Below are 21,216 nucleotides of genomic sequence, written 5' to 3'. Positions count from 1 at the left end.
TCGGTGTATTTTTCTTGAAGCTAGTACCAGTAATTACACACAAATATACACTAACTGTAACAATGTTAGTGTGTCCTAGGCCATAGGTGTACAAAGACACATTCATAACATCAATACATAGATTCCATGTTCATCATTTTGAGATCAAGACAGTGTTCTGTTATTTGACTGAATATGTGACTCGCTGATGGTCAATAATCATCGATAGCTTAAAGGACTGAGAATCTTTTGTAAAATTGTATTACTAGTAAGCGGGCATAAGCCGAAGGGCTGTCATGGCTGTGTTGTACCAATGCGCATATAAAAAAAAAAGCCTCGCTTTTACTTATGACGGCTGGTGTTCATTCTAGATGGTTTTGTTTTTCTTGGTTTTATCTGCTACGGTCCACAGTAAGTGCAATAGGTCCTAATTACTATATTAGAATACATTTTCTAGTTGTTAGGTTGTTTAGTTGGTTCTTTTTCAATGGTAAACCTCTTTAGAAAATATCTAACACTAACGGTGTTGTTCAAATTACCCCCAACCCACACTAGATTGTCTTTATCATAATATGTACATGAATAACTTTCTCATTTGCTTGCTTGAGGACCAACAATTTCCATCATCATCATCATCATCATCATCATCACCTTCCAGGGCTTGAGTCTCACTGGTCACTATGAATCAGGACTCCTCGTCCACAGACGATGACCTGGGCAGTGGTCATTCCTCCCCCTTGATCACTATCTCCCAAGACGACATCCAGGCAGTTGTGAACTCGCACACAGGTATCCACACCGGAAGGTCCTGGGGGGCATTTCATCAACGAGTTCGTCGGAGTTTTCACCGACAAATTTGCTATCAGCCAATCAGACGCAAGGATTTCATTAGCTTTTAACAGTTGTCAGTGTAAATCCATGCGTCTGATTGGCTGATAGCAAATTTGTCGGTGAAAACCTCCGACGAACTCGTTGATGAAACGCCCCCCTGCTCTCACACTTGTTGTAGCACTTTGACTTTTAAAAACTGATTGTCTGTTACACAATCAATTATACAGTGATGTCATTGACTGAAAAGCCCCTTACAGAGATTGTTGGTTTTTACGTTAAACTATATGATGACATTTTGACAGCACTATCGGTGTTAACTGAGCTTTTGAAAGCAGTGATATTTGTTGATATTGTTCATACTTGTTGCCAGCACATACGGTCTTCTTCTTCTTCTTCTTCTTCTTCTTCTTCTTCTTCTTCTTCTTTACATGTATGTCGCCGCGGTTCTATTTGTTTAATTTTGTTCTTTATCAAAATAACATGTATTAACTATGGTAATAGTAGTTCTCCGAAGAAATGAGGAGCAACCAGATGAAGGTTGAAGTTGACACTTGTATGAATACATTATAGTAAATAGACACGGGGGCCCTCGTTGTATTCAACTATTGAACTTTTTGTTGAAAGGTGATTTAAAAAGTGATAGGATTACTTAGATCATGTAGATCAAACACTGTATTTTGGCAGTCATATGTAAATGGTATTATGTTTAGCGAGTGTATATTATGAGTTTATAAGTATATCATAAAAATCTTCACCTAATAGGACGAAATTCATATATCTCTCCTTGTAGTGTAAAGATTTACATTACCATATACCACCACTACTTACTATAATTTTACGGAAGACCAGTCGCAGTATTAAAAAAAACAAAAACGAAAACAAAACGTCAGCACCATAAACTCTACAGCAAAGTAGCATCGAGATACTGCCAGTTGAACATAGTGTTATTATTCTCTTTCAATCGCAAGGTGTTACTCAACAAGATATTTCCGGGCCCGCGGACTTAGACTCTAATGAGCAGCGCGTAGCGGTGGAGAAAGGGTCTGCTATCGGGCAGCTGGAGGAAGGAAGTTTACAAAACACCGGACAAGCAGCTACCACTTACGAATGGTGAGATAAATCTCAATCAATACGCATCAAATTTTCTCCCTTTTTGTCATGATTTCAGCTCAGTTCTTTTCTGTGAGTGTCATCTATCCCAATATTCCCTACGTTAATTGTCGCCACCGCTGCTATCAAAATAATTAATGCTAACAGTAATAAATATCATGATAACATAAACAATATAATGCTTTACAAGTAACTGATGGGTACCCTCTTGTATGTTTGAAATACGCTTCCAGAGGATCTCACCATTTACATCATTCATTATCCCAGCATTTTCAAAAGTACAGTACCCATTTCTGCACCCTCACGAATGTGGCTATTTCAGGTAAAACATGTCGTCGAAGGCTGTAATCTCCAAACATGATAAGAATCCAGGGGGGCATTTCATGAAGCATTTTGTCCGACAACTTTGACGGACAAATTTGATGTCATCCAATCGGGGGGGGGGGGGCATTTCATGAAGCATTTTTGTCCGACAACTTGTCGGACAAATTTGCTCTTAGCCAATCAGATGCAAGGACTTTTGTAGCTTTTAACAGTTTGTCGGACGAAATATCTGACAAAACGCTTCATTGGACCTCTTGTGCAAAGGTCCAGATACGTGCCCACTATACCATCACTATGTCCATTTACACTCGTAGGTGAATTCCAGCTTCAAATTAGTTTTACTTTACTCTTTCACTGTTCTGCATTTTCACTGGATTTTTTCTCAGTCTATTCACACTTAAACTAATTTTCAGAGTGGATTTGAATGAACTTCCTCGTGCAGGTTGATGCAGAACTATGAGGCGTCGCAGGGCTATTCCTTGCCCCGCTGTCTCATCTACGACCACTACTGCGAGTGTTGTCAGAAGGACAACATCCAGCCCGTGAACGCCGCGAGCTTCGGGAAGGTAAATGATGATAATGCAGTCAAAGTCAGATGACGAATCACGTTCACATTCACATTTGATAGAGAAATTTCAATAACGGGCATGGGAATTTAAGTTTCATATCAATGTATTTTCACCTTTGAACATTGATATCTCGATCGGTCGCAATAATATGCATATTTATTAGAAAGGTTTTCATAGCTCTTTCACGTGGGAATATGAAACAATCCGAAGCTAGTAGTACTCTGTCATGTTTGCCATTCGAAAACTTTAACGTTTTTATGAGATGTGGGAATCATTTTGAAACTTTGGAGCCCCGGATGATTTTACTACGACGTAACGTCTATGAATAAATACGAGATCACGACAAATGTCAATGGTTTCTGAACACATGTCACACTTTGAAATATATAACCACACTGTGTATCTTAGGTCCGACCCCAATGAAGCGTACCATAGAAAATCATAAAGACCTGAGAAGATTTTGCTCTGGTCCAATTCATTCATGCATGTGATGTTTGGAAAAAAGATCTTTCGATAATGCCGTCGCGACGGCATCATCGTCGCGTCGCCTTCTGCTCCTACTATCGTTCGAACGTTTTACTTTCATTCAAGTCATCCACAACACTATATCATAGGCAGGAAAGTATAAGAAAGACTCAACTTTTTTTTTAACTTTCTCTGACATTCCCGCAGATGATTCGACAAGTGTTCACCGAGCTGAAGACTCGCCGCTTGGGAACCAGAGGGCAGTCCAAGTACCATTACTACGGCATACGCATACGTGGCGACTCACCCTACTACTCCGCCCTTGTGGCTTCACAGCGCATGTCCCTGCCGTGTCCCCCTGGTGGGGCCGGGACGTCGACGGCGAAGACATTCGGTTCGCTTGCTTCCTCGCCCGTGATGACACCGCACGCATCCAGTCATGGTGATGGACTCGGCGCAAAGAGAGCTCCCATTATGACGCAAGATGGAGGAAAGGCGGGGCTGGGATGCGACCTGATGACCCCGACGCTGCCTGCATCGAAGCAAACGCTAGGAAACAGTGCCCCAGTAAACAATGATTGATATCACTTGACCTTATAACAGTATTAAACATCATGGGGTGGCTCAAGTTCAGAAATTGTACGAACGTTAGAAGGTGACTGAACTCCGTGATAGATCATAATGCATGAACAAACATAGTATTTACTGCCATTGTAGAGAAAATCTCTGACAGATATCACTATCTATAGCAATTATCACCGTTTGCAGAATGCTTTACTCTAACAGTACTGTCCAGGGGAAATATTAGATGTATGAAATTCCCCCCCCCCCTAATAGATGTTTTTAACTTTTTCGAACATTCAGCATATTCTTAACCCATTTTTTTTTTTTTTTTTTTTGTTCATAGTTTCATCAGTTCGGATAATTTCTACTCAATACCAGAGATTCGAATAGCTGGTAGGATGCGCCACCGATCCTTCAAAGTAGAAAAATTGTTACACAATGCCTTGAAAACTGTTATAGTTGGACTTTTCTTAGCTCTGCCAGAAGAAATGATTGCAGAGGGAAAGAGAATAAATCATTTTAGTCAATGGTCGATTTGGCTGTCCTATAATGTTAATTATCATTGTCCCGGGACCATTAGAAGATGCGAAAAACATAATGGCGTCTTAAATGCAGTAGAGCATTCCAAGCTAATGAGATTGAATGATGCCATTGATTAAATGCATGGCTTTCATAAAAATCTGAACGAAAGCAGTTGCAGGGGTGAGTTTTATATAACTTCAGAATGTGAATATCGGGTATATAGGCCCTAGAAATGTGATTCTTGCGATTTCTGAAACCCACATTCAAAAGATGCAATCATAACGATGCAATCTGGAAAACAATGATCCAACACGAAAAGTGCAGACAGATGTATGTTCAAAGGTTTACTCGTCATTGGGAGAATTGAAATAGACAAGGCTTGCCAAATTTTGTACTCGCAAGTACAAAGAGCCATGATTACAACAGCAACCGCGACAACGCTTAGATCTGAGAACAATGAAAGCCGCGAATCTTTTTGGGGGGCATTTCATGAAGCGTTTTGGTCGAATATTTTTCTGACAAACTGTTACAAGCTACTGAAATCCTTGCATCTGATTGGCTGAGAGCAAATTTGTCCGACAACTTTGTCGGACAAAATGCTTCGTGAAATGCCCCCCAGAATTCGGATATCATTCTCTTCTTGGTATGTCATGGCACCTTATGTTTTCACTTTAATGACCTAAAGTATTACTTTACGTCACTCTACCTTGTCAGGTTGTACCAGTCCCTCCACCCAGCATCAGTTCCTTGATTCCTCCCGGTGAGTCGATGCTGCCGGATTTTCCCAGGGCCTGTCAGCTCGTCAACCTTCCGGCTACACTGAACAAAAATGAGGTGAGCATGGTGAGGGCGCTTCAGTTCCACACCTGCCGCAGCCTGCCATTCCTTCACGCTATGCTTAACTAATATGGCGGCCTTCTGCACTTTCTTTAGCTGTAACTTTTAACTTATAATGCAAGATCAACTTAATTAAGTCTACTTGTATATTTTTGTTTTGAGTTAAAGTTTGTTAATTCTGTAGCTTACTATTTCCACTTGTGAAGTTAATGAGATTTATGTCGTAAAATGTTGTGTTCTTCCTGATTAAAAAAAATGCAAATCAATCAGTCAATTTAAAAATCTCTAAAATAAGGAGGTGCCGCAACGACCAACTGTGGTTGAATGGATAAGACCACGGACTTTGAATTACAAGCTCTGTGATTCGAGTCCCCTGCCAGCTGTGGCTGTGCCTCTTTGGCAGGGCACTTTATCTCCATTGACTAGTTCTGCGGATGGGACCTGTAAAAGTCGGTCCCGTACTGTAACTTGTGAAAAATGCGTACATTACATTAGCGGTCACTGAAGCAAACCATAATATACAACTTCAATTCAATGCCCAATTCGACTTTGTTGCTCGTAGTACAGCCACATAATCGAAATTTAAACATACGCACACACAAACTCACTTCTCCGGATATTTCACTCGCTGGTATACATGCTTATAAATGTCACTTCCAGATCGTATAATGCCCGTGCGTGTGATACCATTACATCGGCGTTGTTGGCACGTTCTCCTTGCACCGCTAATAGTAGCATAATTTTGCAGAGGGCATTGCTCTAATTTGTTCCTCTTTAATTACTAGTATCATGTTTTGGTCGTTCTACTTCTGCTTTTGTGTATTTGTTTGTTTGGTGGATTGTTAAACACAGGTAGACATTCTCCTTGATGAATACAAGCTACACTCCACGATGATTCTCGACGTCGTACTCAGAGGTGGCCTGGATGAGGTAAAACATGGCGTGGACAAGGCCGTTGTTCTTAAAGGACAAGTCCACCTTCATGTGGTTTGAGTGAAAGCAGCAATATTATTTGAACAAATCAGTGAAAGTTTGGGAAAAATCCGTTCAAAAGTTATGAATTTCTAATGTATCTGCGCAGATACTGCTGGATGAGAAGACTACTATACAGTGTATGATGTCACATGCGTAGAACGATACAATTTAACAAATTCTATTTTTTGAAAAAGGTGCACATTTCCTCGACTTGTCACTGACGTATATTAAGCATGTTAAGGGTAATATTATCCGCTTATTCGCCTATTCTCTTTATATTTTCTTTGTATCGTTCTACACATGTGACATCACAAGCTGTAGTAGTCTCCTCATCCAGCAGTGACTGAGCAGAAAATTCATAACTTTTGAATGGATGGTCGTATTTTCCTCAAACTTTCATTGTGGTCTAGTGATATTGCTGCATTCACTCAGTCCACATGTCTATGAAGATGGACTTGTCCTTTAATTCTAATCCGGCCATTAATTGTGTAACCACAAGAACAGATATTGTTGATACCAGCACAATGAAACCACCAACAGACCAAGCTACATATTGGTTTTCATTATCACTGTAATATCACAACAGCAAGGACTGACTTCATCTTGTATTGGTACAACGGCACGTGTCGTGTTATCTTATCCTAACCCAGGCGATGTTAAGAACAACAAAAACAAAAACAACAATAATAATAATAATAATAATAACAATAATAATAGTAATAATAATAATAATAACAACAACAACAAAATCTGTTCGAGATCGGAATGAATAATTCAAAGACAATATAAATAAATGATACAGCTGAATATTACCAAAGTTTTTTTGTTTTTTTTATTGACCGACTATAACCTGATCATCGGATTGAAAACGAAAAATCAGATCAACAGCATTTGATTGGAGTAGGGTCGTTGCACTAAAGATCATAATGCTTTGGTAGCTCTATCTTTAAATGGACGCATTCGCTCACTCTCTAGATTCCTTTTGTTATTATAATTACGGAATTAACAAATTTGTATAACTATTGTTTAATCTGTAGAAGCATGTTACGAATGTCAATGTACAAACTTAATAAGTGAAATGAAATGACCCAAGTATTATGTGTAATAACCCAAGATTGCATTATGCAATTTCGACTCATCAGGATTTGGTTGCTGTTAGAAGGCACCACGAGCACACACCACAAAAACAAAACAGAGCTTGCATGGTATGACCGGTGATTTTATCAAATTTCAGAATTTTCATTTTCTCTTATCCTAATAGAAGAGCTTTGTCATTAAAGACGTTTATATCTTTGTCACTATGATAAGAAGCTCTAGATATACGACCGTTCTCCTCTCTCTCTGCATCGTGTTGCAAAGTACGTAGCTTTAGTGTCGCCAAGACGCAGCCTATAGAGCCTACAAAATAAAATGGGGCCCCATATATATATGTTATTCGTCATTATTGCATCAAGTAGCTCTCTGCGCCATATATTTGAACGGACGCTAGAATGGGATCAGAACCGTCGGGAAAACTCAGAAGACGCGAGAATGTTTTTTTTTTTTTTTTTTTTTGGATAAGCTGTCTTGCGCGTGCGCAGAACATGGTCCCCCCTCCCCATAACGTCTGCGTTGCAAATCTAAAGCTCCCACTAAGTACTTAGGGACGGGAAAAGATGAGGAAGGCAAAGCTATGGTTACCAAGCCAGAGGTTCTGTACGCTCCGAATCTCTTCTTGTTTCACAGATTGACTACTACGTGCAGACGTTCTGGAGTGCCCTCGGCATAAAGCAACGAACCCTGCTGGAGAGCTGCCCCCAAGTGTGCGAGGCGTTGGCTGTCTGTGACACCTACGTCTACCACACCATAGCATCCGTGCTCATCCCAGGGACCATTGCTCCCGTCCCAACCAAGTACTGTTCAGATGTGACAAATCACTCGCTGAAAAACGGCAAAGCGTTGAATTTTACTCCACTGCTTGTATAATGTATAGGGCAGACGTGGAACAATTAGCTACTGAATCTCTTTCACGGATTATAGTTCTATGATGTCTTTTCATTTATTTCATCATATTACCACGATATTATAGGCCCTACATTATTTGATACTTAATTGGCAGAAAACTGCATAACTGCTTTCAACATCACAAATTAAGCATTTTTAAACACAAGATTTACGCTGTATTCTTAGGCCAGGGGTAGAAGACGTGACATGATTATTGCTTTGATATATGCGTGGAGATCAAGATTTTGGTAACTTGTGATCTTTATGGCGGGCACGGGAAACGTTAATGATCTACATCTACATCTACATCTACATCTACATTTACATCTACATCTACATCTACATCTACATCTACATCTACATCTACATCTACATCTACATCTAAGCGAAATACTCCAAAGTACTAGAGTGCAAATGTGTGTGCAGTACATGTTAGTGCTTTTCACGTAGTAAAGGATGATATCTGTGTTGAGCAAGATTCTGTATTCAGCCATTGAATGATTACTAGTATATGATTTTGCTTTTTTAATTTCATTTTTGATAGTCTGTTGCAGAGCATCCGTCAGTTCTCCTGCAGGTTCCCACAAACTGTGCGGACCACGTGCCCACAGCAGTTGGCCCAGTACAAGCTGCCAGGTATAAGGAGAATGTCAACAATCCGTTGTTTAGGCTTTTTATGAGGAATGCTGACTTTAAAGGCCTCGGCAATCCAAAATGTATGTTGTCCTTTACTGATGCCTTTTGGTATGTTCATAACCAAATACGGTAGCCGTATTCTTCATGAAAATATACGTCATATTATATTTTCGAAACATTTTTTTTCCCGCAATGTGTTAAGTACCACCTCTAAAACGAAAATAATAATGATAATGATGATGAAGATGATGATGATGATGATGATGATGATAATGATAATGATAATAATATAATAATGATGATAATAACAATAACAACAATGATAACAATGATGATGATAAGATCAATAATAACCCCAATCATCTTTGTTCATAACCCAGCAGTAGCATCATCATCCTGTAACACTTGAGCTGAACAATTAAGATACAGTTATGTGCCTTACCCTTCATTGCAAAAAATTGTCAGAAACATGTTGGGAAAAAGAACATAGATTATGGTGCTGTATGTTGTAAGTGCAGATATAGGCCCTGTATAGCAATGAAGCGTCTCCTCTCTTGTTTATGTGATTTTTTTTTTCTAGCATTATTATGGATGCTTTTCGCATTTGCAAACTTTCTTCCCTGGAATGCTGTATACACCCATCGATCCCGTAGATGATGCTCTATGAATTTGATTCGGTGTTGGTGTTTATAGCTTTTCAACAAACGAAAACTAAATCTTAATGCAAACCATTTGAAAGATGATAATCTTCGTCTACATTGTGTCGGAAGATGCTAAAATTTACCAGCTTGGATGAGAGGATTTAATTTATGTTTCTCTCTGCTCTTTCTCAACATGTAAATGTATTTGTCGTTCATGTACTCTCTTGTGTTGTTGATTTGTTAAAGTGGCGAAGCGCTTCTCCCAGCTGCTGAAAAGGAAGACCTCCCTTGCACATCTTGCTCAGGTTTGTCCAAATTCCAGATGATGTACCAATGAACGCAGTATGAATTTCTATATGTTGCAAACCATTGACAGATGACGACATAATTTGATGTCTGATTCCCACGTGCAATATCAACGATAGTATTCAGCGACTATGACATTATTTATTGTCCCCGCCGAACGAGTTCGAGCAGGGGACTATGAAACGGGCTCCGTACGTGTGTGTGTCCGTGTGTCCGTCCGTCCGTCCGTCCGTGTGTCCGTCCGTCCGTCCGTCCGTGTGTCCGTGTGTGCGTCCGTGTGTGATCAAAATCTTCAATTTGCTACTTCTCTGTCATTTATGAGCCAATTTTGATTCTGTTTGCTTTATATGATAGCACTACATGGGAGCTTTGAAACTTCTACACAGTATTTCAGTCGTGACCTTTGACCTTGACCTTTGACCTATATTGTACATTTTGCTACAAAATGCTACTCCGCCATTTCTAACCCGATTTCGATTCCGTTTGCTTTATATGATGGCACTAGGTGAGGGCTTCAAAACTTCTACACAGAATTTTGACCTTTGACTTCTTTGACCTTTGACCTTGATTTTTGACCTATATTGTACATTTTGCTACAAAATGCTACTCCTTCGCCATTTCTAACCCGATTTCGATTCCGTTTGCTTTATATGATGGCACTAGGTGAGGGCTTCAAAACTTTTACACAGAATTTTGACCTTTGACTTCTTTGACCTTTGACCTTGATTTTTGACCTATATTGTACATTTTGCTACAAAATGCTACTCCTTCGCCATTTCTAACCCAATTTCGATTCCGTTTGCTTTATGTGATGGCACTAGGTGAGGGCTTCAAAACTTCTACACAGAATTTTGACCTTTGCCTTCTTTGACCTTTGACCTTGATTTTTGACCTATATTGTACATTTTGCTACAAAATGCTACTCCTTCACCATTTCTAACCCGATTTCGATTCCGTTTGCTTAATGTGATGGCACTAGGTGAGGGCTTCAAAACTTCTACACAGAATTTTGACCTTTGCCTTCTTTGACCTTTGACCTTGATTTTTGACCTATATTGTACATTTTGCTACAAAATGCTACTCCTTCGCCATTTCTAACCCGATTTCGATTCCGTTTGCTTTATGTGATGGCACTAGGTGAGGGCTTCAAAACTTTTACACAGAATTTTGACCTTTGACTTCTTTGACCTTTGACCTTGATTTTTTACCTATATTGCACATTTTGCTACAAAATGCTACTTCCGGCGGGGACATATATTACGCACCGCGTAATTTCTACTTTTCCTTGTTTCTCCGATTTATATGACATCTCTTCTGATTCGTTTATTTGACTTTGACTCTTACAGAGCTGCCAACTAGTACTGATTTTCAGTAATTTCTACTGATGAAATTGGATAAGAATACTGAAGATTAGAAGCAAATTACTGATTTTAGAAATCAGTGTTTGCGATATATTCTATTACACTATTAAGGATTACTGATTTTCACTCAAAAAAGGTGCAAATTGCTGATTTTCAGCCATCAAAGTACTGAAAGGATTTTACAAAAATTGGCAGCTCTGCTTTTATTATAAAAGTCAATTTGTACACAGAGTGGAGTTTTCCCTTAGAGGACACCAAGGAGAATTCAGGTAATGGTGTAATAAACGCGAAACGCAACCTCACACAATGAATATCATGTGTCTGTCATTATACCGGTGTACATTTACAGTATGCTCATTACCCGTAAGGCTAGTATCAGTACTGTAATCCCACGTGGAACCTACCAGCTTTTCCTGAAGTCCGGCTCAACAAGTGAGATTCGGTGTCCTTAAAACTTCTGACCGAACTGTGGGGCTGCCGGACATGCATACCTTCACAATTTACATGGTGCAAATTCTTGTCGGATTTATTGCAGGGATGTAGCACTATATAGGCCAAATTTTGTCATCCCATTTAATGCAGTATTACTGACAATTTCTGCAAGGATGTGTAAACTGAAATTATTCAATTCCAGCATTGAGAGAAAGTGAAAAAAAATAACACACAACATATTTATCAGTGTATATTAGCACGTAATGAGTATGTATCACACATGACATAGGCACTAAAGCTGTTATAATCAGAGTCGGGTCCTTCTACATTCTTCTAGGCATAAATCTTTCGTTTTCAAGTGTTGTCACGTCAGTACACGCTCTAAACATTGAGTTTACTGTCAAATCTGGACCTTAAGTACGCTGTGTTAGTTGTCAGTGTTATATCCCAGAAAACATGTTTTCTGTATTTTTGTGCTAATTTCTATTGACAGGATATTTTTTGTTCTTGCATTTCATTGTTTGTATCTGCATAAGGTAGAACAAAATGTATTTTCCCCATGTAGCAGTTTCCAAAAACCTTTTATTAATTGATAGATTGAGCAAATGAACTTCGTGTTCTTTTGTCAAATTGGCAATTTCTTCAAAATTTTCAGTCCTTATTTTGAGCAAATTTGAGGACTTTAGATAAGTCGAAAAAAAATCTTTTTTTTTTTAAATATATGGGATCATGCACTTTACATATCAGGAATGTGTGTAAATAATTTTCAGTCTCACGGTAATCCTGTGCATTCTTCTCGTGTAAATGACTTTATACAGATTTTATCATAGTACATGTAGTTGACTTGAAGGGGTTAACCTATGAGACACTATGCGAGTATATGTGTCTGTCTGTGTGTATTTGGATGTATGTGTGTGTGAAATGCCCCTTTTTTGTGTCTTTCTTGTTATTTTTTTGTTGTCTGTTCCTCGTGGAAATAGGCGACTCGCAGCGCCCTGGGTGCCGATGCGACCATCACTCAGATGCGGCTTGACTGGGACCGACGCACAGAGCACGACACGGTGTGCGACCAGCTCATGTGGGCGGTGCCAGAGGCGCGGGGCGTGTCTCACCGTGAAATCCGATGTCGTGAGTGGATCGTAGAGACATCCGTATTCCCATCATTATCACCTACAAAATTAATACGTTTGGATGATGAGAGTCAGTAACATATGAATGAAATGTGACAATCTTCATAAGCCGTGATTTCATTTTTTCCTCATCAACTTTCGAACGTTCTCTTGAATGCAATAGCATTCTATTCAGTCTAATATTTGTATGACGATTGAAAGCACTTGGAAAGAGCACACCTCGAGTGAAACGATGCCAAGTAAAAAATTCTCCTGGGGGAAAAACACCAAAGGCATAATCCACAAACATGACATTCATCCAACAATACTCGGGCTATAAAAATTCATTAATTGTCATAATTGCAATATTGTTCAGAGGTCAGGATCATCTTTACATTTTGTCTCTGTTTTCGAAATAACGTTTTAGATTGTTTTTATCAAAATTACAGCGTGCATCTGGTATAATCGATTGGAAATATTTTGCTGCTGAGGATTCGAGGATAGCCATGAATTCCTGCATTGTAGGCGGGGGGGGGGGGGGGGGGGGTTCAGTATATAATGTTATGCAGAAATGTTATCACTGGTCTCCGCTGGTTCGATATTCTTTTTTCTTTTCTGAATCTGTCCGACAATCCGAGTTTGTTTGTTCTTTATTTTGTTATCACTTTTCTGACAATCCTGTCAGATATGGACAAATTCCGGGAACTGCTTGACACACGTGCATCTGTAGAAGAACACATCAAGTGGGTGGAAGATGTCCGCTGCTACTTTGTCGAAAAGGTGAAAGGTCAAATTAGACTGGAATCGTTGATAGCACAACGCAACTGTATATTAAGAAAGATGTGCACATTTTTCTATGGAGTGAAAAAGATATTATGTCGTCTGCAATTTTCTACATTCCTTGTTCAAGTCATTGCAATTACAGTTTCAGAGACCATAATACATGCATTGTTCATTAGTTGTTATATAAATCACGCATAATGTATTTTACCTGTAAGTTTCTTCTCGTCATCATGATCATGGGCATGAAATAAACAGATATGCGCTGAATTATGATATATAAATAATATAACTTTTCAATTATCTTCATTTCTTCATCGTTATTTTGCTCTTTCTTTCTTTCTTTCCCTCTCCCTACCCTCCCCTTTCTCTAACTCGTACCATCACTTTTCCCATTGTCTCTCTTTGCTTTCTCATTCTTTCTGCTCATTCCCAGGGTTTCCCGCGGGAAAGCAAGCAGTACCTAAACGCAGAGCGCGCCTTCTTGGTTGGCTGGTGCTACATCTGCAGCCTGATCATCAGAGACCAAACACTACGCAGTGCCACCAGCTTCGGTAATACATACATAGTAACACCGTAGGATCTGGCCGGGGATTGCCATTGCGGATAATTTCATTCGTTTTAATCAAAATGTATCCCTACACTGTAAACCAAGGAGTTGATGTTTAAAATCCCTTCACGCAACCACGATCAAGTGCAGATCTTATCGCAGTCAGATGGAGAACAAGCCTTCTAACCATTCGACGTTAGATGATCAACAGACATTATCATTTATCGGGTAAAAAGTGGACTTTTTCATATGACTGTGACGTAACTAGCAGAATTGCTATTTTTATTTCAATGTACAGTGTACCTTCATTTCGATTTGATATAATTCTAATTTGCGTTTCAGTTGAAAAGATATTTTCTTCGTCTTGGTTAAAGATAGATCATGGACAATGTGATCAGACAAGCCCTTCAGAATAGAATTGTTCAATTAGTGCTTTGGACGAAATCTTTTGATTTTGTATCGTTAATTTTTCTATTTCTTGTTAAGGTTGTTTAGAACTAACAACCTCCAATTTGCCAATGAGCCAAAAAGAAAAAAAGAGGGACCAAAGGCAATATGAAATTTAAATGATATACCACATGCCTATATGTGTAAGGTGTTTTGTTAACTGAATTTTTGGATTACATTCTTTAATAGTTCAAAGATAACGTAGACATGTTATTATGATTGTTAACACCAGGGTCGTTTCACCTGCTCAACCTGTTCTACGAGGAATACCTTCTCTACGTGTCGGAGGTGCACAAGTATCAGCGAGAGGAAAGCGCCCTCTGGTGTCGAGTGATGGGAGGTCAAACCCCGAGTGAGTGAACACAGATCGTTTGGGGCAAAGTCCAAAAAGAAATCTGCCCACAAAACTTGAAATCTTTCCGTCATTCTCATCTTCCATCACCATCATGATCGCTTTCTGTTGTTACCCTGATGATAAGTACTACCTGTATCTTCAGAATCACTTTCAAAAATAGTAATTATACAAGAAACTATATATGGTAAATACATAAGCGGCAGTATACTATAACTTCGCGAGCAGCAGCAGTTGTTGTAGAAGGCCGTTTTGCATGAATTCTCATTGTCAATTGTAGGTATGGTAACCAACTTTGAAGTTAAAACACAGCGTGACAATATAATTTTTCAGTGTTATTACATCAGGGGGCCGACACGTGAACAGATTCCATTCTTCACGGTTGTCAGCACTGTCTTGAGAATGTCTGTACATAGATAACATGTCAAGTCAACAGTAATTTTTGATGTAGGCCTATTAGTAATCTCCCATGAGAGTAGTATACACCTGAATGGGACCCTCAGCTCTCAACCTCAGCTCCTGTACAAACAGGAAATATCTATGAGTAAGCTTTTATTTCCCGAAATGTCATAAAAAGACAGTTGTTCCCATCTCACCTCCGAAGATCCGGCGTCCATTTTGCAGATCACAGCAAGTGAGAAACATATATTATCAATGAAGAACCAAAACACTGCCATTCGGCACACTTTCAGCACCTGTTCCAAAGAACACAGAGTTGTATAAGGCCTACACACACACAAAAAAAAAAAAAATGGATAGACAATGTCATCAAAGAAAAAATCGACAAGAAATCGTGTCCACAGATAAGCGTACAAAGCAGTGCAGTTGTCGCTGGTGACTAACCTCAAGACTTAACATTATCGCACTGTGGCTTAGTGGAGAAGATCTCCGACTCCCCGTCGGAGGATCGGAGTTCGATTCCCGTCCAGTGCTGTACGTCCTTGGACAAGTTGTTTTTACCTATCATGTCCCTCTCGACCCAGGTGTATAAACGGGTACCTGGCAACGCTATGGTATCAATAATGGCAGGACCCTCTGGTAGAGCAGGGGCAACACTGAAGACATGCAAGACGCTACCCTGCATAAATAAGACACTATGATGATGATGATGATGAAAATGATGATGGTGACGACGACGACGATGATGATAATGATGATGAAGATGATGATTATCATGATTATCATTATTATCGTGCAATGACGGTCATTTTCACCTGCACAGTGTCGGATAGATTCCTCCTGATGGACGTCGATCTCGACACGGACGAGTGCGACGACCTCCTAGAACAGCTGACCAGCCCCGGAAAGAGCGGGACATCTTCGGGACCAGCGATGCTCGGCAATCCCGCTGACTCGGCTGAAAGCAGGCCTGCGGTCACACGTAAGGTATGTTAAGGCATTTTGTAGAGGTCCCGCCGACGTATCCGCGAACCTACCACATAATTATGCTAGATGATTATTGAAAAAATAAAGTTACTCAAGTAAGCAAAACAGTGCATCTGTCGTTATAATCGGAGAAGTTTTACATGTCTTCAGAAATAGTGGACATATACAGTAGATCACGCTCACGTTTAATCATGCAAACTTGAGAAAGCGATGAAGTCATCGCCTCACAAGGGAAGCATTCGTATTGTGTCATCTACTTTACATCCTCTTACTGATTTAAAAAAAGAAAAAGAAACTGACTTTGCACAAACAAGGACAATACCTCTAAAATCTAGTGTGCCAACTCATGAGGCCACACTTATAAAAAGAAGAAGCCAGTAAAATGAAAATGTATATAGTTTTTACAAGCAAATTCTAGTCACGATTATAAAATTCACATTTCAATCATTTCCTACTTCAATTGACATAGACTATCGCTATCTCGGCGCCATATCCTGCGGACACGGCTACCCCTGGCTCCGATGGCCCTAGCTGCGGTCACGCCCCAATCCGGAGTTCCGACATCATCCCCTTGGCGTTCGCCGCCTCCGCCGCGAGTCCGGGCGTCACAGGGGACGGAGACGTTCTGGCAGCGACGCCAGAGAGGGGCCGGAGCGATGCTTCTTGCTTCAGTGCTTTGTCCGGTACGAACGTTTCACCCGCCACCACTGCACAGCCAAACAAGGCCTCCACAAAAGGTACCACTACGCCTGAATGTCTTCCACCTTCTTTGAATCTTAGGTGAACTTGCAAGGTTAAAGCGAGACAGCCCTTCCATAAGCTTTGAGCACAATTATTAAGCATAGTGTTTCTGTCCCATGTGATAGTAAAAGCGAACCTAACCGAGATAACGGTAAAGAGATTATTTTCTTTTTCTTTTTCGTTTTCTTGTTTTGCTTTTCATCGTTTGTTCCATCGTTGCATCATAACTAACTAACATTATGTCAATCATTGTGGCCTGTAGCTTTTCTTCACTGACCCCCCCCCCCACACACACACACGCACACACACATCAACTTATCTACTCTCAGAGACTTGCACCGCGGACGCTGGCTTGCTTAAAGATGTTATTGAAATGTATGGGATACACAAATACACAAAGAGGGGGTAAAATACACAGAATACATTCATATCTACACAAGATATCGGGCATCATGACCCTTGCTAGTCTCCTTTTTAACACACTTCTACTGTTCTGTTAAAAAAAAATCAGAACGTTGCATTGATCTATGATCAGTTATTTTGGGGTTTGTCTTTGTTTTATTAATTGCTTGTTTGCTTGCTTGTTTGTTGTTGTTTTGTCGCACGCCCACTTACTCATACTATTAGGACAGCCATAGACCAAACGTGGTTCATGGTCCCTATTTCCTAGGAAATTTGCCATTACTAGACCACGGGGTATCACCGCTCTCTTTACATGGTTTGTTTAGGCTCCTTGTCGGTGTACAGTGACTGGAACCAATAAGTCCAATAAAACATAAGTCTGTGATTTGTGAAACGATATTTATCATCATTATTATCATCATTTTGTATTCATTTATAGCATTTCATACTATATCATAAGGTACAGCATATAGATCGTCTTTCACTTGGTCACTTTTTGGGCCATGTGTAATTTTCACTTTCAGGAGGAGAACTTTTAAACAAAATCGATTTCATGTTAATCAATATGATGACTTCGTTAATTGGCTGCTGTTGCGGGGAATTATGTGAAGATTGAATGACTTAATCAATGTCAATTATTTTGTTTTTCTCAATATGATAAAAAGCTCGACACTTGGAATTGAGAGGTGTTCAGTTTAAGGCAACAAGTTGATTATTTAAAGAGCGAAATTCCCCGATGGTTTGAGTCTCTATCATACATCCTTTGCTCACACCTCCTTTCCGTCCTTGTTTAGTGGTGCGATCGCCTGCAGGAGTTCTCCGCCAAATAGCTCCGGGACCAGGCTCCACTTCTTTCGTCACCAGCAAGCTGGTCCGAGCAACGCTACTCCCGAGCTCCGTGTCCGACCCACCTCCGCAGGCCGCCACCGCCGCCAGCGGTGAGGGGCCTGCCGTCGAGAAATCCACGACGAATCCCCCACCTCCGGTCCTCACCTTAAATGTGCCTACGGTTCCGGGACTAGAGCTGCACAAGGGCCAGGTACGGATCTCCTCTTTGTATATTGCAGCTTTTCATAAACATTTTTATCCCTCCAAAGAAATGGTCTTCCTTTCACTTTTTTTCTACCACAAAATGTAATTGGAGGGCCACCAAAAGAAAAATTTAGTGTCGAGCCTCGTATAATGCGCATGTGTGTACAGCAATGTGCAGTGAGACTCTACTTTAAGGAAATTCGTTAATGGCTGCTCTAGGTTTCATGTTTTCCAGAGAATATATCTTATTTTTCGTTGTTTCCTTTTTAGCCTTTATCATGATTATTGCATCTCCAGCGAAGTTAGATGCGGTATGATAGGTATTTCTTCCTTCTATGATCATTTTTCATTTGGTCTACATTTTGTTTTTACATTTGACAATTTCTTTCATGATATTTTTCTCCACGGCAGTTCTTGACTTCTGGAGACGGCCGGAAGTACGTCATAGACGACGTGCAGACCGTCATCCAGCCAGTGACGTCACCGCAGATTACGGGCTGAGTGTTGATTATCGTCTCAGTGCAAATCCCTTTAAAATACAGCTTGTTGGTGATGCTGAAGGACTTAAACGTCTAAGCGTGTAGAGTAGACACACATGGGTATATTTTCATCAAATCAAACAATGGTAGCACATTACAATGTCGAAATGATATGAATTAATTTTCCATCTTCCTTCGGCTCAGTTTGGATCAATTACTGATTATAGTGTAGGCCTACCAATTGTTATACGCTAGAGTCCACATAAAATTGATCCATCCCTGCCTGTATTGCATATGAGCGTCGGCAGAAAGTGGAACCTGCCCCTTTTCTCCACGTGCTGACGTGTATGTGTATATCTAAATCATAAATAATGCAGATTTTAGTCTTCCATTCTATGCAGTAAAGCCTCTTTGCTCTTCAGCCATTTTCTTTATACTGGTCTTTTGACTCTAATTGACTACGTACCTGAACATGAAGTTAAGGATCAAAGACTATTTGGCAGCCGCTTTTGACTATTCACATGACCTCGTACCTCGACGATACGTATTCATGTGACAAAGATCACATTAAGTCTACAAAAAGCGTTTGTTTGTTAGTTTTTTATTGCAGAGCCTGTCATAGGCGATGGGTGTTGGCTTCGTGCCCGGTATATCATTTCTTGTTCAACCTGTCACAGTTGCCTCAGATGTTTCCCCTGTATAAGCAATATCAATGTACCAAAAAAGTTAGCCCCTTTTACACGGATTTTATTCAGTTGTTCACCCTTTCATCTTCTTTTGAATGGGCTACTCTACAGAAGATTTGATGCTGTTCACTTTCTGTGAAGTTTTGTTTGACCATTTGCTTTTTAGAAATGTTTACCTTATGCCTTTGCCACGGTAGCGATTGCTTTTATTCTATGCTTTGTTGGACAACTACTAATAGCTCTAAACATGGAATGTTACAGAGTTTGCTTCAATTGTTTGTTTGTTTAATAATAAAAGTAGCGATTGATAGAGACCTACGCAAACACAAAATATCACATTGTGGAAGCAGTGTGTATAGTGTAGTGTGGTGAGAATGCATTGATATATATTCAGACCTCCCAACTATTCTGAATTTGGAGGAAAGAATCTGAATTTTGACCACTGCTAGTTCTTGTTTCAGTAGGAGTTTCCTATTTTTTTGGCGGTAGTTCTATTACGCACTTCTTAGGGAAACTGTTCTGTCTTTCCTACTTTTGAGCCAAATAATTTTTTTTTCAGTCAGAAAGGAAGGAAGGTCTGTGTATTTCATATTTGGCATGTTTGGTGTATTGTGCATTACTTCATAAACATGATAAATGCAAGACATGCATTTGCCGTATCATATGTGTATGTGTGTGTGTGTGTGTGTGTGTGTGCGTGAGCGTTTGTGTGAGTGTGTCTACCATTCCTTTGCAACGCTATGTGCTTATGACAGTTACACTGGGAGAGTAAAAATCATTTTGTTGGGAGGGAGCAGCGTGAGAAAGGGGTTGAGGCATTTGGACGGGGTCAAGTTATCGTCGTCTTCCACATGTTGATGACTAATGTTTATAATGAAGCAGAACTTTGATAGCTAGGCATTTGCTAGGTGTGCCATATCAAGGCACACGATTACACACACACACATGACAGCGCATAATGCAACTACGTACACTATATGCACTTATTTTTATTATCCAATTCTGAACCAACGTAGTTAAAACAATAGGCTGATTTTTTTTTTTTTTTCCGGCGTGTAGTTACAGAGTCTTACACCTTGAATTAAGTTGGACTGAATTGAACATACTTTATTCTCATATTTCACGACAAATCCAAATACGATATATATATTACTGGACAAAAACAATTTCAAAATCATCAAATTACAGTTCGAAACATAGAAAGGTATAGCTAAAAAAAAACCCACCAAAACTAACTACAATTTTATAAATCAAAAACAGCTAACACAATGTTAATTATTTGTAAATGAAGGAACCCGGGTTGATGTCCATCACTCAAAATAAGAGTATAAAATAATGACGGCACCATCTAAAAGCTAAAAGTAATTCTGTATAAACACCAAGTCGAGACTGAGGCTTAGAGTTGAGATTCAGTCTGATCAGTTGTAAAACAGCGTGGGGGCGCTGTGGTATAGTGGATAAGACTCCCAACTCCTGATCGGAGGAGCCGAGTTCAATTCCCGCACAGTGCTTACGACCTGATTGGACAAGATGTTTTAACCGACTATGTTTCTCTCGACCCAGGTGTATAAATGGGTACCTGGCAACGCTAGGGTAATAATAGCAGGGCCCTCTGGTATAGAGCAGTGGCAACACTGAAGAGGCTACGCTGGGTAAAAAAAGACTTTTTAATTATTGTAATACTATTGTTACTAAGAATTAGAGAATGCTTCATTAC

The 21,216-nt window shown here is 39.8% G+C and overlaps 1 protein-coding gene across 1 annotated transcript; it reads left to right on the top strand.

Annotated features, from left to right (window-relative positions):
• Positions 1-659: 659 nt before the first annotated feature.
• LOC139709395 (transcription factor RFX4-like) lies at positions 660-18,835 on the top strand. Its single transcript, XM_071621362.1, has 17 exons — positions 660-768; positions 1,779-1,920; positions 2,687-2,810; positions 3,486-3,845; positions 5,079-5,198; positions 6,054-6,131; positions 7,902-8,068; positions 8,704-8,795; positions 9,683-9,741; positions 12,516-12,663; positions 13,330-13,424; positions 13,861-13,978; positions 14,654-14,773; positions 15,996-16,159; positions 16,629-16,896; positions 18,097-18,341; positions 18,746-18,835. The coding sequence occupies exons 1-17, from the start codon at positions 660-662 to the stop codon at positions 18,833-18,835; spliced, it is 2,499 nt and encodes an 832-aa protein (XP_071477463.1).
• The last annotated feature ends 2,381 nt before the right edge of the window (positions 18,836-21,216 follow it).

This window comes from Diadema antillarum, unplaced genomic scaffold (genome assembly GCF_040938485.1).
Source record: "Diadema antillarum isolate AM-2024a unplaced genomic scaffold, OU_Dant_1.0 seq00001431_RagTag, whole genome shotgun sequence".
In the NCBI taxonomy this organism is placed as follows: Eukaryota; Metazoa; Echinodermata; class Echinoidea; order Diadematoida; family Diadematidae; genus Diadema; species Diadema antillarum.
This window is presented reverse-complemented; position numbering and strand designations above follow the sequence as displayed.

What these genes read in the sequence shown, in the direction of transcription:
- LOC139709395 (XM_071621362.1), top strand. Translation starts at nt 660, where the DNA reads ATGAATCAGGACTCCTCGTCCACAGACGATGACCTGGGCAGTGGTCAT. An exon ending in ATTGCTCCCGTCCCAACCAA is followed by an intron (nt 8,069 to 8,703) that starts GTACTGTTCAGA and finishes CATTTTTGATAG; the next exon opens with TCTGTTGCAGAGCATCCGTC. An exon ending in AAACAAGGCCTCCACAAAAG is followed by an intron (nt 16,897 to 18,096) that starts GTACCACTACGC and finishes GTCCTTGTTTAG; the next exon opens with TGGTGCGATCGCCTGCAGGA.